A 13,643-nucleotide genomic window follows, 5' to 3' on the forward strand; every position below is an offset into this window, starting at 1 on the left:
GTACCCGCCGTGCCGCCTCCTGGGTTTCGGCACCACTGTGGCAGGAATAAGGCACGGCGGGTCCAGGGATCAACGTTTTCGGATATTTTATTTACAACACCACACACACCTGAGTCCCCGTGTTTTAACGTGGCGGGCGTGATTGCGGATGCCGTGCAGGTGCGTCCGCCCTCCCTGCACGCCACCGCAGACCACGCCCCACCACAACAGGATACAACCTTCCCAGTCCAACAAATGGTTAAATAATTTAATGCAGTAAAACTAATTTGTTATTATTCTTAAAAATGGCCAAATATGGAGATCTGAAGTTATGCTTATCAAAGATGGACACAGAGCAGCTTTTAAAACATGCTCTTTTCTTAGTTTTCCTTGGTTTGTAACAGTACCCAAAGGGCTGTTGCTGGTTTCCTCTTAGAATTCGTACATAGCAAAAACCTTCAAGATACTTTCAGATCAAGTTGAAGTTGCGAGAAGACATTATGTTTGCATTTGTGAAGGTTTTGTGCAGAAGTCTTCTGCAAGTTAACTGAGTGCTCTGCATAAGAAATGCATATTTGCATACTGACCAAACAAATTAAATAAAAAATAAACAAAAAAAATGGTATATGACAAATGGCCTACTAGATGAAGGCAAGTCTGAAGCCCCAAAGCTCTCATTTTGAGCACTCCAACAGTCGAGGAGTCGCTTTGTTGCTGGATTTATTTTACATTCCTTTGCGGTTGTTTTGTGTTTCTTTGTCATCCTTATTTTTCTCTCTAAGAGTATTTTGTAGGTTTGTCATTTCAGGGCTCTTTGGTTTCACTTTGGTGTCTCTTCAAGATCAAACTGTGTCTGTTTGTATTTTTGTAGCCGCACATCTTGATTGGAGAGTCCTTTCATAGAGTCTCAAACTGATCCGCTCGCTCGCTTGCATTTTCTTACAGTAATTCCCCTGCCATTGCCTGAGTGTCTGAAGCCATTAACTGAACTCCATCAATCTAAATTGAACCGCTAGTGAATGGTCCACCGGCGATTCCACTTAAAGATCAAAGGATGCCTCGCCGTTCTTCTAAAGGCAGAGTGTACTTTATTGTCCAACGTCAGATATGGAGAAAAAGTGTTTTCCTGGATGAACTGGGTTTTGATTGTTGTTGCAGTTCAATGTGCAACATTGAACATGTGGCGAAAAACATGAGTTAAGAACATATGGTGAAGTTAGTGAGGCTGGGCGTGGGGCCGAGCGGTGGCGCCAGGAGAAGGAAGCCAAGTCATGTGTGTTTCTATGAGGTTGAATAAAAGGCTTACATACTATCACAAATTCTCCAGTCCAAAGAAAATGAAGCCCAAACTGGTTGATAAACTGAATCTACTAAGCATGAAAAGTGATTTTTCTGGAGCATTAGCCAGTCTGTATGGTATATTGAAAAATCAGTGGCAGCATTTTTGATTTTTGTTTTCTCTTTCATTTTTCATAAGCATACATGATGTTTTTTGGCTACGCTCAACTGGATATTACATTTTTTTCCTCCTAAACTCAAGCCAAATTTTTCAATTTCCTGTGCTGCTAACTGGTTTATCAAAGTAGTTCCAGAAGAATCAACAGACGGTAAAAAGCGCTGAGTTTTGTAATTAGCCAAAATGAAGGAGTAGCTAGCTTTTGTGATGTGACTACTGAAGATACAGCACACTCTGTGGCTTTTCTTCTAAATAAATCCTGCATAGTATTGTTAAGAAATTCTTATTGATCTTTACTTGCTATTTCTGTCCGTCATAGGGAAGTATTTTTGGCGGCTAACTCGAGAGAAGCACCTAGTATCTCTCCGTCCTGCTCAGATTCATCGTTTCTGGAGGGGCCTTCCTCCTAATCTGGACAGTGTAGATGCTGTGTACGAGAGACCAGGGGACCACAAAATCGTGTTTTTCAAAGGTAAATATATGTAACTTTATTCGATTACTCAGTCTGTGTGTTCACAAGTTGTTTTTTTGCTCGTTTGTTTCATTTAGTTTAGTTTGTAATTGTGTGGATACATCCTATCATATAAAAGGTTTGATTTTAACCTCTGTGTTCATCACTCAGGTTTAAAATACTGGGTTTTTAAAGACAATAATGTAGAAGAGGGTTACCCTCGTCCAATCAGCGACTTTGGCTTGCCACTGGAAGGAGTGGACGCCGTCTTTGTTTGGCTGCACAACGACAAAACCTACTTTTTTAAGGACAACCGCTACTGGCGCTACGATGACCACTTGCGACGTATGGACCTGGGCTACCCTAAAGACAGCTCACTATGGAAGGGGCTGCCTCCCCACCTGGATGATGCCATGAGGTGGTCTGATGGTGAGTAGCCATAAAAACCAATGTTTATTTGTATTACTTTTCATCAAATTGACAGAAGTTGGCTTGCTGCCTGTATAATCAGTACTTCAATAAAACAAATCACTGAATGACACAGCAAAATATATACATATATATATATCGCTGTTACTGTAGTGGTTAATCCACCAGTATGCACAAGGTTTAAGGCTAAATTGTTTTATAAAAAAGTGCAACATCGAACTGTTTTATATTAAGATGTCAAATTACAGTTATTGACTTGTATTCTCAAATAGAAAATCCCCCAGTCATCGCTGCAGATGGACGCCCGCCTTCAGCCTGATTCTGCTGGAAGTTTCTTCCTGTTAAAATGGAGTTTTTCCTTCCCACTGTCGCCAAGAGCTTGCTTATTAATGTAATCTGATTGTTTCCTCAACAATCAGATTACCCCTCTTATTGTAGGTCATTTTTATTGTAGCACCTTGAGGTGACTGTTATTGTAATTTGGTGCCATATAAATTAAATTAATTTGAGTTTTCAGAGAAGTCCAGTTTGCTAAGTATAAAAACATGAATTCAGTTATCTTTAATCTAATAAGGTCTAATAAAATTCAGATTCATGCACATTTATTAAAAAAAAAAATATATATATATATATATAAGTATTAACATTTTCTTTGCCATGACACTTAAAGTTGAGTTCAGGTGCATCCTTGTTTCTGCTGATCAGATGTTTCGACAACTTGACTGAAGATTTGGGAGATTTTTGTTTTTAATGATTAAAGTAAACAGACACACACATTCATCTACACAAAATCTCACATTCACATACAAACTGTACAGGAAAATGTGACTTACAGATACACCACAACAAAGAGCCAGAGCCCCATAAAAAGTGAGCTGGGGCTATAGTAAATGTAATGTAAACCCATATATTTACCTTGCCTAGGGACCTTTTGGATGTTACTTGCTGAAGTTTCCAGACAACAAACTTTTTAGATTACAGACACTGAACCAGGCTACCAGAAACGGCTCGCGAGGCAGGCATCCCAGTTTGCCGAAAACAGCCTTGACCTTTACACTGCAAACACAGCATAGAGTTGTGTTGGCTGTTATGAATCCACAAGATTCAAGTAATCAGTGCTGCCACTGTGAGCTCGGTGGACATGGTCAGATACGCTGGGAACGAACCATCTGAAAAAAGGCTAAGAAGGGATGACAGGATCTCCGGTTTAATCAAGAAGCTCCAGCTGAGAATGTTCGTGCTCCATTAGCCGCAGCAAAATCACCATCATGCTGTCGATCCTCTTCTGCAGATCCGTGTTCTGACGCAGCTCTGGCTGCTGCTGCTCCAAGATGAAAGTAGAGTTTATCTTTGGAGCAGTCACTCTGTTTGTCTTCTTTAAAATACTTGAAAGGAGGTAGAGTGTGAAAGAAGGCAAGGGGAAGCACTGTTGATTTTACCTCGTTTGGGCAGCCATGCATTTCACAGACTGCCCTCATTGCATCAGCTCTCGGTTCAACATCAGTTATTATTCTACAGCCATCGGCCTCCCTGGTAAGCCCTCTTATCACTGAAACAAGGTCTCTTTCTGTCTCACATGTAAACACCAGTATACACAGCGTAAACACAGAAGTGCACTAAGTGAATCATGTAAATAGGCACTCTACTGATCTCCTCAGACTAGTAACATCCTGCATTTTTTACGGCACGTTTAGTTTTTTACTTTTTTTATTTTACTTATCTCGTGTATGCCTACACCTTTTATTTAAGTCTTAATTAAGAAGCAATTGTGTAAAATCTGTTAGCTGTGTCACTGCATAGCTTAGTGAACTTTGGATTAGAACATATGCTGGTGGAAAAAAATCCTAGAGGATGCTTTGTTTTTTTGCTATTTTCGCAGCAGTGATTTATTCCACACTTGTGTGTGCTTAGCGACACGATTGGCTGGATTATGTTTCCCAGTTCAGCTGTAATTTAGAAGATGACTATGTGTCATGCAGCAGCCATCTTTGGCATTTAAGAATCATAAATAACCACTCATCACTTAAACAGAGTGTTCAGTTTCTTTCCCTTATTTACATCTGTGTTATTAATTCTTTCAGATTTATATTATTTTCTTTATGATAGGAATTTATTATTGCAGTTTTAGCATTTGGTAAATTCGTGTGTTCATTTTGCCAGAATGCACATACTCACAGTCGAAAAAATACTCCAACTACAGTTCATCTTGTGATGGGAACACACCACCTGTGAGTTTCTTGACTACCTTCATGTCACACTTTTAATAGCTCAGTCACACTAGTGTGAAAACAAGATGACAACCTGCTTGTAAGTTGGAAAGGTTGCCCAGCGATGGCACTGAAATTTTTTCGCATTTGGCAACAATATTCAAAAAATGTTTGAGTTTGAGTGGAAAACCTTCAACCCATGAGTGACCAGCTCACACAGGTCACACAGGTGAGAGGCAGCCTGTCCCCAAACAATGGTGGTCTGACTCAGACTGACTGCACTAACTCTCAATTAGCGAATGTTTGGAAATTATTTCCATCTAATTTATGAATGTGGACAGATTGGAAGGTCGTTGCAGACTGTTTAAGGGACACAGTTTATTGTCATATCATCACTTGAACTCGCTTGAAGGACAGCAGCTGATTTTGAGTGGTCATACACCTGGTCCTTGTCTTTGAAGGGACAAGACTGCAAGGTCATTGCACACAGTCGCAGGGATTTCGGTCACACCGTGGTCTCCAGCTATTATTTTCACTAGTGTGAATGTAGCATAAGAGTTTGTAGGAGAGTGACCACTTAAGCACTGTTCTGGGTGTGCGTGCCGTCCTCACATAGACAGCAGCCTGCACTTCTTTTTTTACTTACTGGCTTTCTCATCGGCCACAGCCAGTACTCCAATCTTTTGAGAGTGTAAGTGCTCAACAGTTGTCACCGAGTTGTTGAGCATGACAAATGTTTCATTGCAGCAGCACGGGCACTGCCTTCTGTTTGTAGATAATTAGTCCAGTTCCAAAATGCAATTATGGTCTGTGACATTTTCTATTTCCATGCTGGATAGACAACAAAGGTATTGTTTTCTGCTAACCGCCCCAAATTAGCTCCCAGTGTTTATGACGTATGGTTAGCCACTAACCCTTCAGAGTCACTTGACAGCTATTTGAAATAGTCATCAACAGTTACCGATGACCTTTTCCCAGACATAGCTCAGCATATTACCAAAAAGCATCATTCCACTTAATGTTTAACCAAGTCAGAAGTGCTTGTTTTTGCAGAAGAAGTGCAAGCTTCAGCAACTATTGGGATTTGCTAGACACTATGAGAAATAAGTGTTTCATACTACGCTGTGTATTACACAAAGAGATATAAATATCAGGTGTCAGATGTTTTTGTGACACGTGCGTTGCCTGCCTTTGTTTGAGTTTTAACCAGAAGCTGGTTAATCTGGTACAAGAATCAGTCACAGAGTATTCCTGAAATGTCAGTACCATCGTCAAAATAATGGGGAGTCTCTGCTCTCATTTATAAAAAGAAAAATGTTTGATTACTTTGCATTTAAGATATTAATTTTTAATGCCCTCTGTGTGCAAGGATAGCTGTCGAGCATCTTTTTAGCTTTGACATTTTTTGGTCGTTATAAATTTTAAATCATCGCAGAAAGCCTGATCTAATATTTACACACAGAAATTTAAATGAACGGCTGCTAAACCAAATAAAACAGCTCAAATACATTGTGTGTGTGTGTGTGTGTGTGTGTGTGTGTGTGTGTGTGTGTGTGTGTGTGTGCGCGTCCCTCCCGAGCCCACACTCCTGTTGGTTTCTCTGAAAGTGGCGAGCTTTACACGAGGAGGTGGGATAATGTGATCATTTCTGGAGCATGTCACGCCTGAATGTGCCATGTCAGTAATGTTTATGGACGGTGTGCATCTGTGCCTGTAAAACATTCCTGTCTTTTACCTCCTGTAAAAATGTTGAGTACCTTCTTTAAGAACCACACACGTGAAAATATAAGCTTGTGCGAGCTCACTGCTCTTCCAGCAGAATTATGGTTGGCATTAGCACGGCATTACCCATTGTGATGAGGCATTATTAGTTTGTACTGACAAAAAAAATCTTAATAAATAGAGAATTCATTTTCAAAAATCTGGTGCTTAGTGTTGGGTATGTGTAAAGAAAGGCACGCTTTTCTTTGGCTTGAATAAATTAACTAGTAGACTGAATAGTGTGACAAGTTTATTCTAAAAGTAGCAGTTTTTGATTTCACAATGAAACTGTAAAGTTTTTGACTGCCACTCACTTTATGATAGAATTTAATCACAGAACAGCATGCGTGGACAATAATATTAGACTTAATGAGTAAAAGACTATGAAATCAGAGAAGCAGCTGTCAGTTGGACAATTAACAATAAGCCAATTTTGACACCACATCCATGCTTTGATAATTAAATGGAAAAATAATAATAACCTGAAACAAAGCCTATGCTATGTAAGTCTACAGGCATGTGAAAAACTAGGTACACCCTTACTACTGCCATAGGATTAAAAGGGTAAGTAACTGCCAGGTGCTGCTAATCAGATGCACTTGATTAATTGATCATCGGTGTGTGTGATCACCTCAATTAAAGCAGACACTTTAGCAGTTTGCTGGTCTGGAGCGTTCAGCCGTTAACACAATGCCAAGGAGGAAAGACATCAGTAATGATCTCAAAAAATCCACTGTTATTACTCATCAATCTGCAAATGGTTATAGGGCCATTTCCAAACAGCTTGAAGTCCGTTATTCACAAGTGGAATATATTCAAGACAGTTTCCAATATTCCCAGGAGTAAATGCCCAGGAAACTCACTCCGAGGTCAGAAACTAAAATTTGAAAAAGACTGAAGCATGATTTGTTTGGAAGGGTTGCTTTGTTTCTTTTATGTTTGGTCATAAGCACCACATTTGGAAAAAATCAAACAGAGCGTCAGAGCACAAACATCTAACACCAGCAGCAGGACAATGAGCCCAAGCACATTAGCAAATCTACAACAAGTATAGCTGTAAAGAAAAGAATCAAGGTGTTGCAATGGCCCAAAGTCCACACCTTAACCTAAAATGCTGTGCCGGGACCTTAAAAGAGCTATGCATGATCATAGAGATAATATTTTAGGTAAAGTTCTCCAGAATCACACCACCAAAGTATTATATTAACAAGGTCCTGACATTTGCTTTGACTACGCAAAAGCTTCAGAGCTACAGATGATCTTCAGATGCAGGAAAAAGGTTGCTTGAAGTTCCTAAATGGTTATTAAAGGTCAAAAGCAAACAGTAATGTTTTCTGGTAGAGAAAAAAAATGTGTACTTTTAGTTGCACTGTTTTGGAAGCCTTTGTGAAGCAAAGCCCCCTGAATAATGTGTCATCCATTTGGCTGTCCATATTAGGCTTTGATTAAGCACTTGTTGTAGTTAAAACTGGCACAAAAACAGCTAATTAGCCCGAGGTACTTGGTTATGTTTTTCAGGCCACTCTCAGCAGGAGTGAGCAACATTACTGATTTCCCCTGTAGCAACTCCCAGCTGAATGTGTGGAAGCTCTTTTCCCTGTCAGGTGTTTAGAGGTCTGTGTTGCATCTGAGTTGTTACCAGCTTCAGAGGTCCTACACCAAGCTCTGTGCTGTGCATAGAAATAGGCAAATCACACAAAAGGTAAGGCCCCAGCAAATCAAAGCTTTATGGAAGGGCACATAGGAATGTGTGCATTTATATAAACAAGAACACAGACAGTCACGTATACTCTATATACACCTTTGGGCATTGAAACTTAAGCTACATCAAAGCTTTTCATCTGCCTTTAGGCTGTTTCCAATAGGATAAAGAGAGAACGCAAGGAGAGAGAAACGAAGAAGATGGGAAGATAACTCATGGTGAGCAGCAGTGAGAATAGAGTTGAGGAGAGACACAAGCCATGGAAGAATTCACTTTTAAGAGCTAAGAAGAAAAGAGAAAAGACTTGATGTAAACAATGCTGAAGGGGACAAAAGCAGCAAACGAGGAGCCACATCAGTTATACGCTTGTCTATCTCAGTAGATTCAGATTTTATGCTCTCAAGCAACTGTAGAAGCATGCCCGAGGGAGGCAAACTTATCAAATTATTGTGTTGATGTGAAATCTACATGCGACCACATCGTTACCTTACATCACACCTTACAATGCGTGCTTCTTTTTTGCATAGTGCATCACATTTGATGTAATTCTGGTCACCTAACATGACACAGATATCAGCGAGAAGCAGCTGCATAACGTTAGCTTCACGGGTTGAGAAAAATGTCTCAAGCGTGTCAAAAAGTATAGTATGGGTTTCTGTAAAGCTGTGCTTTTGTGTGTATCAGGTGGGGTTAAAGTGGTGCACATTGTGACCTGAAAAACGGTCCTGAACAAAAGCGTCTACAGCATGTGAACAGTATGTCAAAGTCGTGTCCTTAAGAAACAGGAAGAGATATATGAGACATTTGATCCATCTACTATTCACTCGGGCCTCATCAGAAATGGTCTCAGTGAAAGGATGGCTGTCCAAAAGTCCTTCTTAAGGAAGTGAAGCAGAGTCCACAAGATCTGGACTGAAAATCAGTGACAACTGATGATTCCAATTTTCAAATGTTCAAATTTTTGGTTTATCAGTATGTATGTGAGTGCGAGAACATCTTCAAAAGTTTACTTTTCAAGGGACTGGTGGCTGTCAAGAAGCCCATCTTAAGAAAGAAAAATTGAGATGTGCCAAATTACAGAAGAAGTGGATTGAAAATGAGATGAAACAGGCTTTATGGAGTGACGAATCCAACTTTCTGACTCAAAAAGTTGTCGAAGGAGGTCAAGAGAGCATGGTTTGGGGCTGAATTTCAGCCACTGGTGTTGGAAATATTGTCAAATTGATGGAATTGTGAATGCAGAAAAGTACTCTCAGTACTCCACCATTTGGAAAGTGTCTGGTTGGCACCAGTTTCATTTTTCAGCATAACAATGATGTACTGGGAGAGCGGTAAAAACATACCAACAGTATCACTCATGGATTGGCCTCGCCAACGGGCACATTCAAAATCAAAACTTAACGTTCTTGCTTTGAGGTCACTGCCTGCTAACCACTACACCTCCGTGCCACCCTAAGTTTATTCTGGTTTCTATGTTTATATTATTAGCTCAGAATACATTTGATATATGCTTGATTTTGTACATTAAACTTAAAACTCATTATGTATTGCAGCAGTGCACACAGGCAGCGCTTCACTCCTGACAAACTGTCAAGGCTGGTTTTAATCTTTATGTTTGATCAAATGCACATTTTTAAAACTCTGAACATCTTTTTTTCACTTTTCTAGAAAATTATAAGCAAGCACTTGATAAACAGTCAGTTTGCTCCCTTCCCAGTTTTTAATTCCTGCAGCTTTTAGTGCAGAACCTCAGCCTTCATAACATCCGCGTCCCTGACCAGATCACTGGAACTAATAGCCCATTATGTATGAACTAACAGGCACATTTCCTTCTTGGGATGATTAACATTTTCCAGTCATTACTTTTGTGCAGGGTTTAACACACCTTTCCACCTTACGTGCAATTTTGTATTATATTGTTTTCTGCTCCATGTGGTTTTGTTCTGTTTATTCACATCCAAAAATATAACAGTATCAACCCTGTGTCCTCCCCCTCCCTCCCTCCCACTCTCTCTTAAGGCTCGTCCTATTTCTTCAAAGGGAAGGAGTACTGGCGAGTGCCAGGCAGTGACATGGAGGTGGAGGCAGGATACCCCCGCCTCATCGCAAAGGACTGGCTGCTGTGCACAGAGATGCAGTCGGACTCTCCGGACACACAGCCCAAAAGCACAGAGACGAGAGTCAACGTGCAAAATCACCCAGATCACGCGGAGAACGGATACGAGGTGTGCTCCTGCACCTCGGACACCGCATCGCCTCTAGGCGTCCGCCCATCCCCGTCTCCCGTCTGGCTGCTGCCGCCACTCTGGACGCTGTCACTGGCCCTCCGCTCCGAACTGCTATGATGCTAAAGCATGGGACACAGTTCTCAAGCTGGGTGCAAGAGTTTAATTATTAGTGAAGGGCCAGTGGACACACACTAAAGTACAAACGGGAAATTTCTGCTCATATAAGTATTGATTGGTATGTTTTTACCATTATTTTGTTGTTATTTATTTCACATGCCATTTGATGGTCCTTTAAAGCGCCTTGCAGTTTGGGATGTACATACCATTATCATACTATCAAACTAAGGTACCCCTGACAGGTATCAATACATCCACAATGATAACGTTAGTGCCGTACTTGACAAATTGTTATATCTTTTTTGTTTTAGGTTTGTTTTTGTTGTTTTTTTGAATGGCTAAAAAGGTTTAACGCTGAGAAGACTAAATGAGTAGAGATGGTTTTTTTCATGTGCACCAAGTTTACAGCAATAATGAATGGCATTTGTTTGATGTGAAGTGATAAAAAAAAATTGAAATAGAAATTTTAATAAGTGACACCATGAAATCTGGTAATGACAGACATTTTTGAGAAATATGCTTCCTTGCTGAGAGTTTGATGAGAACATTTGCTTTAGAAAGACCAGGAAAAGAGGGGAATAGCTAGCTGACCTCAAGCTCATTGAACTAGCAGTGTTTTGTTTGTCATTTACAAGTCATTTACTTGCTTCAAGACATGTTTTTTTTTTTACCTTCCAGCACAGCCATGAATATTTAAACACCTATCTTCTCATCTAACTATCAGCAAGAGAGTAAAGAAGCATATTTGCCAAAGAAAAAAATTGTGCCTGGAAAGTAAAACTTCCTACCAGGCTATATGCCTTTCAAAACCCTGTCCGTCAAATCTATTTTTTTATCTTTCGTTTTAGCCTGACTGCAGTTAACATGATGGCGAAGTTTAGGGTTCTGATTCACCTATCCCGGAGAAAAATAGTATTTTTACGCAACCTGATATAAAAACCCCACAGAACGGCTCAAGCCAGGGTAAAGAATGACATCCTGGGATATAAATACTGTAGGTAGACAGTTGACTGACACCCCGGCACATATCGAGGCAGCCTGGCAAAAAAAAAAAAAAAGTGCCCTGTGGATGTGGTGTAGATAGTTTGTAGATGAATGGCCCCTGTGGGATCCTGACAGCCAGGCATAAATGGCACGCTGGATGGCAACAGGTAGATGAGTGGCATTTGAGGTTGTAAACAGGCAGGTAGGTGAATACCACCTGCTACAGCTACATGCAGGAAAGGGCACTCTGGGATTTGGAAAACAGACAAACGAATGTTATTCATGGCAGAAAGTCTCTCTCACGGTTGCTTAGTGCCATTATCCTTGCTTTGATCCTTTACCTATACTCCCACACTCTTTGAGGAAATGATGTTCATATATCTACACAAAGTTGTTATTTTCACCAGAAGCATTCCCTGCCATTATCAGAGGCAGCATTTGCCTCTGCTTTGTTGTATTTTTTGTAATTAATATGGATAGATTGTGAGTCCATATTTGCTTTGATCAGATTACAGCTCACGGCTTCAAGCTCCTCCTGGTGACGTCATTGAAAAACCTCACAAAACAGCAACCAGGTTTATTGTTGCTGGTATATTTACCTACAGTTTAAATATAGACACAGATATATTTCAATGGAGATGTTCCATGGGTACTTCAATCCAAGTGGACTGTGTATATTTCAAGCTGTGTTTTCTAATGTAAAATATTTTTGTAGAAAAAACATTAAAGAATCCGAATGACTTTATTGGATGACTGAATTATTTCAGCTACTCGATCATGTGGGCGGAGTGTGCAATTATTGGGTGTCACTTGAAAAGACGCCCAGGCTTGGAGGTTATGCACTAACTGATATCTGCTCTCCATCTCGCTAATGTTCTTAAGCATGTTGTAATGGTCTCTGCTGCACATTTCAATATAGATCTGCTGGCAGAGACAGGCAGCTTTATCGGGGTGTGATGGTTACTTTCACTTAGCTACCACAGAAACTGCACGGCACATTGTACTCACTCAATCACTCATGTAATAAGCATGTCATAAGCATTTTTATGTAACCTCCAATTCTATGACTCTATAGGGACCTATACGTTGGAACAACTGGTTAAGAAAAATTTTTATGGTTATTATTTTTTAAAAGCTCATAAGAGTAATTCTGGGGGGTTTAAGCTGTTAGAATAGATCCAAGTGGGAACAGTAATCACAGAGAAATAGCATAAAATGTTTTGTTAGAGGTGGCAGGGTGGTGCACTGATTGGAACTGTCACCTCACAGCATGAACGTTTTGCATGTTCTCCCTGTACCTGTGTGGGTTCTCTCTGGGTACTCCATCTCCCTCCCACAGTCCAAAGACGTGCACATTGGGTTGTTTCTTAGTTGGCCATAGGTGTAAATTTGGGTATGGGTGATTGTCTGCCTGTCTACCTGCTACCCTGAATTGGATGGATGGATGGATGGAATATGGTCCTGGTATATGAGTATTGCTGGAGTATGCATGTAGCCCTGAAGGATTTTACTGCTTGTTTTCTGAGCTGACCAGAGGGGTTTGCCAGAGTGTCATCGATGGTATCTGCCACCCTTTAGCTTTGCTCCTGGGCAGATGATTATACAGTGTATACACATTTTTTTTCATGTGAAGAGGGTGGAGGGGTAACCTACTTAATCCCTCTTGATCCAAACATGTTTAGGTCCTTTTATGCTTTACCCATGAGTGGCTAAGATAGACACTGAAGGTAACTGCAAAAAAACAAAAACAAATGGCTACATACATACATACATGCTACATACTACATACATATAATCTAGGCCTTTGGATACATTAGCCTATTCAACACATATTATGAGGTTTATCAATAAATAAAAAATAACTTCAGAAACTGGGTGGCTCAGTGGTGCAGTGGTTGGAAGGAGGTCTCACAGGAAGATTGGATGCTGGGTTTGAATCTGCTGGCTAGGTAGGAGCTTTTCTGTTTTCTCTGTACCTGTGTGGGTTTTCTCCAAGTGCTTTGGCTTCCTTTCACAGGAGAGATGAAACACTGTCTAAAAACATGCATGCTAGGTAAACTGGTGATTCTAAATTGCCCTGTGATGGACTCACAGTGACCCTGACGTAAACAAGTGAATAAGAAAATGGATGGGCTCCGACAACAGTTCCAGATTTTTCTTTAAAAGTTTATTAGATATGTGTCCTCACAGTGCCAAATCAAATACTAAGAGCGACTAACCAGAACACTTTGGCCTGGAGGGCTTTGCCACACAGAAAAATAAATAACTACATTTCGGAGGTGACCCAGTGAGTGTAATGGTCTCGGTCTGGCTACCAATATAAGAATTG

The 13,643-nt window shown here is 40.4% G+C and overlaps 1 protein-coding gene across 2 annotated transcripts in view; it reads left to right on the forward strand.

Annotated features, from left to right (window-relative positions):
* The window catches only part of mmp17a (matrix metallopeptidase 17a), a 93,721-nt gene extending 81,675 nt beyond the window's left edge, over positions 1-12,046 (forward strand). Inside the window, exons 9-11 of one of the 2 annotated variants that reach the window (XM_087843632.1) lie at positions 1,755-1,907; positions 2,058-2,315; positions 10,005-12,046. In XM_087843632.1, the coding sequence (XP_087699758.1) occupies positions 1,755-1,907; positions 2,058-2,315; positions 10,005-10,330 (737 nt within the window). In that variant the 3' untranslated portion in view covers positions 10,331-12,046. Of the gene's footprint in view, positions 1-1,754; positions 1,908-2,057; positions 2,316-2,587; positions 2,676-10,004 lie in introns of those variants that run through there. The other variant, XM_087843633.1, reaches the window with a different exon arrangement.
* The last annotated feature ends 1,597 nt before the right edge of the window (positions 12,047-13,643 follow it).

The sequence above is a fragment of the Neolamprologus brichardi genome, chromosome 7 (genome assembly GCF_056152115.1).
Source record: "Neolamprologus brichardi isolate AB-2024 chromosome 7, ASM5615211v1, whole genome shotgun sequence".
Classification (NCBI taxonomy): domain Eukaryota; kingdom Metazoa; phylum Chordata; class Actinopteri; order Cichliformes; family Cichlidae; genus Neolamprologus; species Neolamprologus brichardi.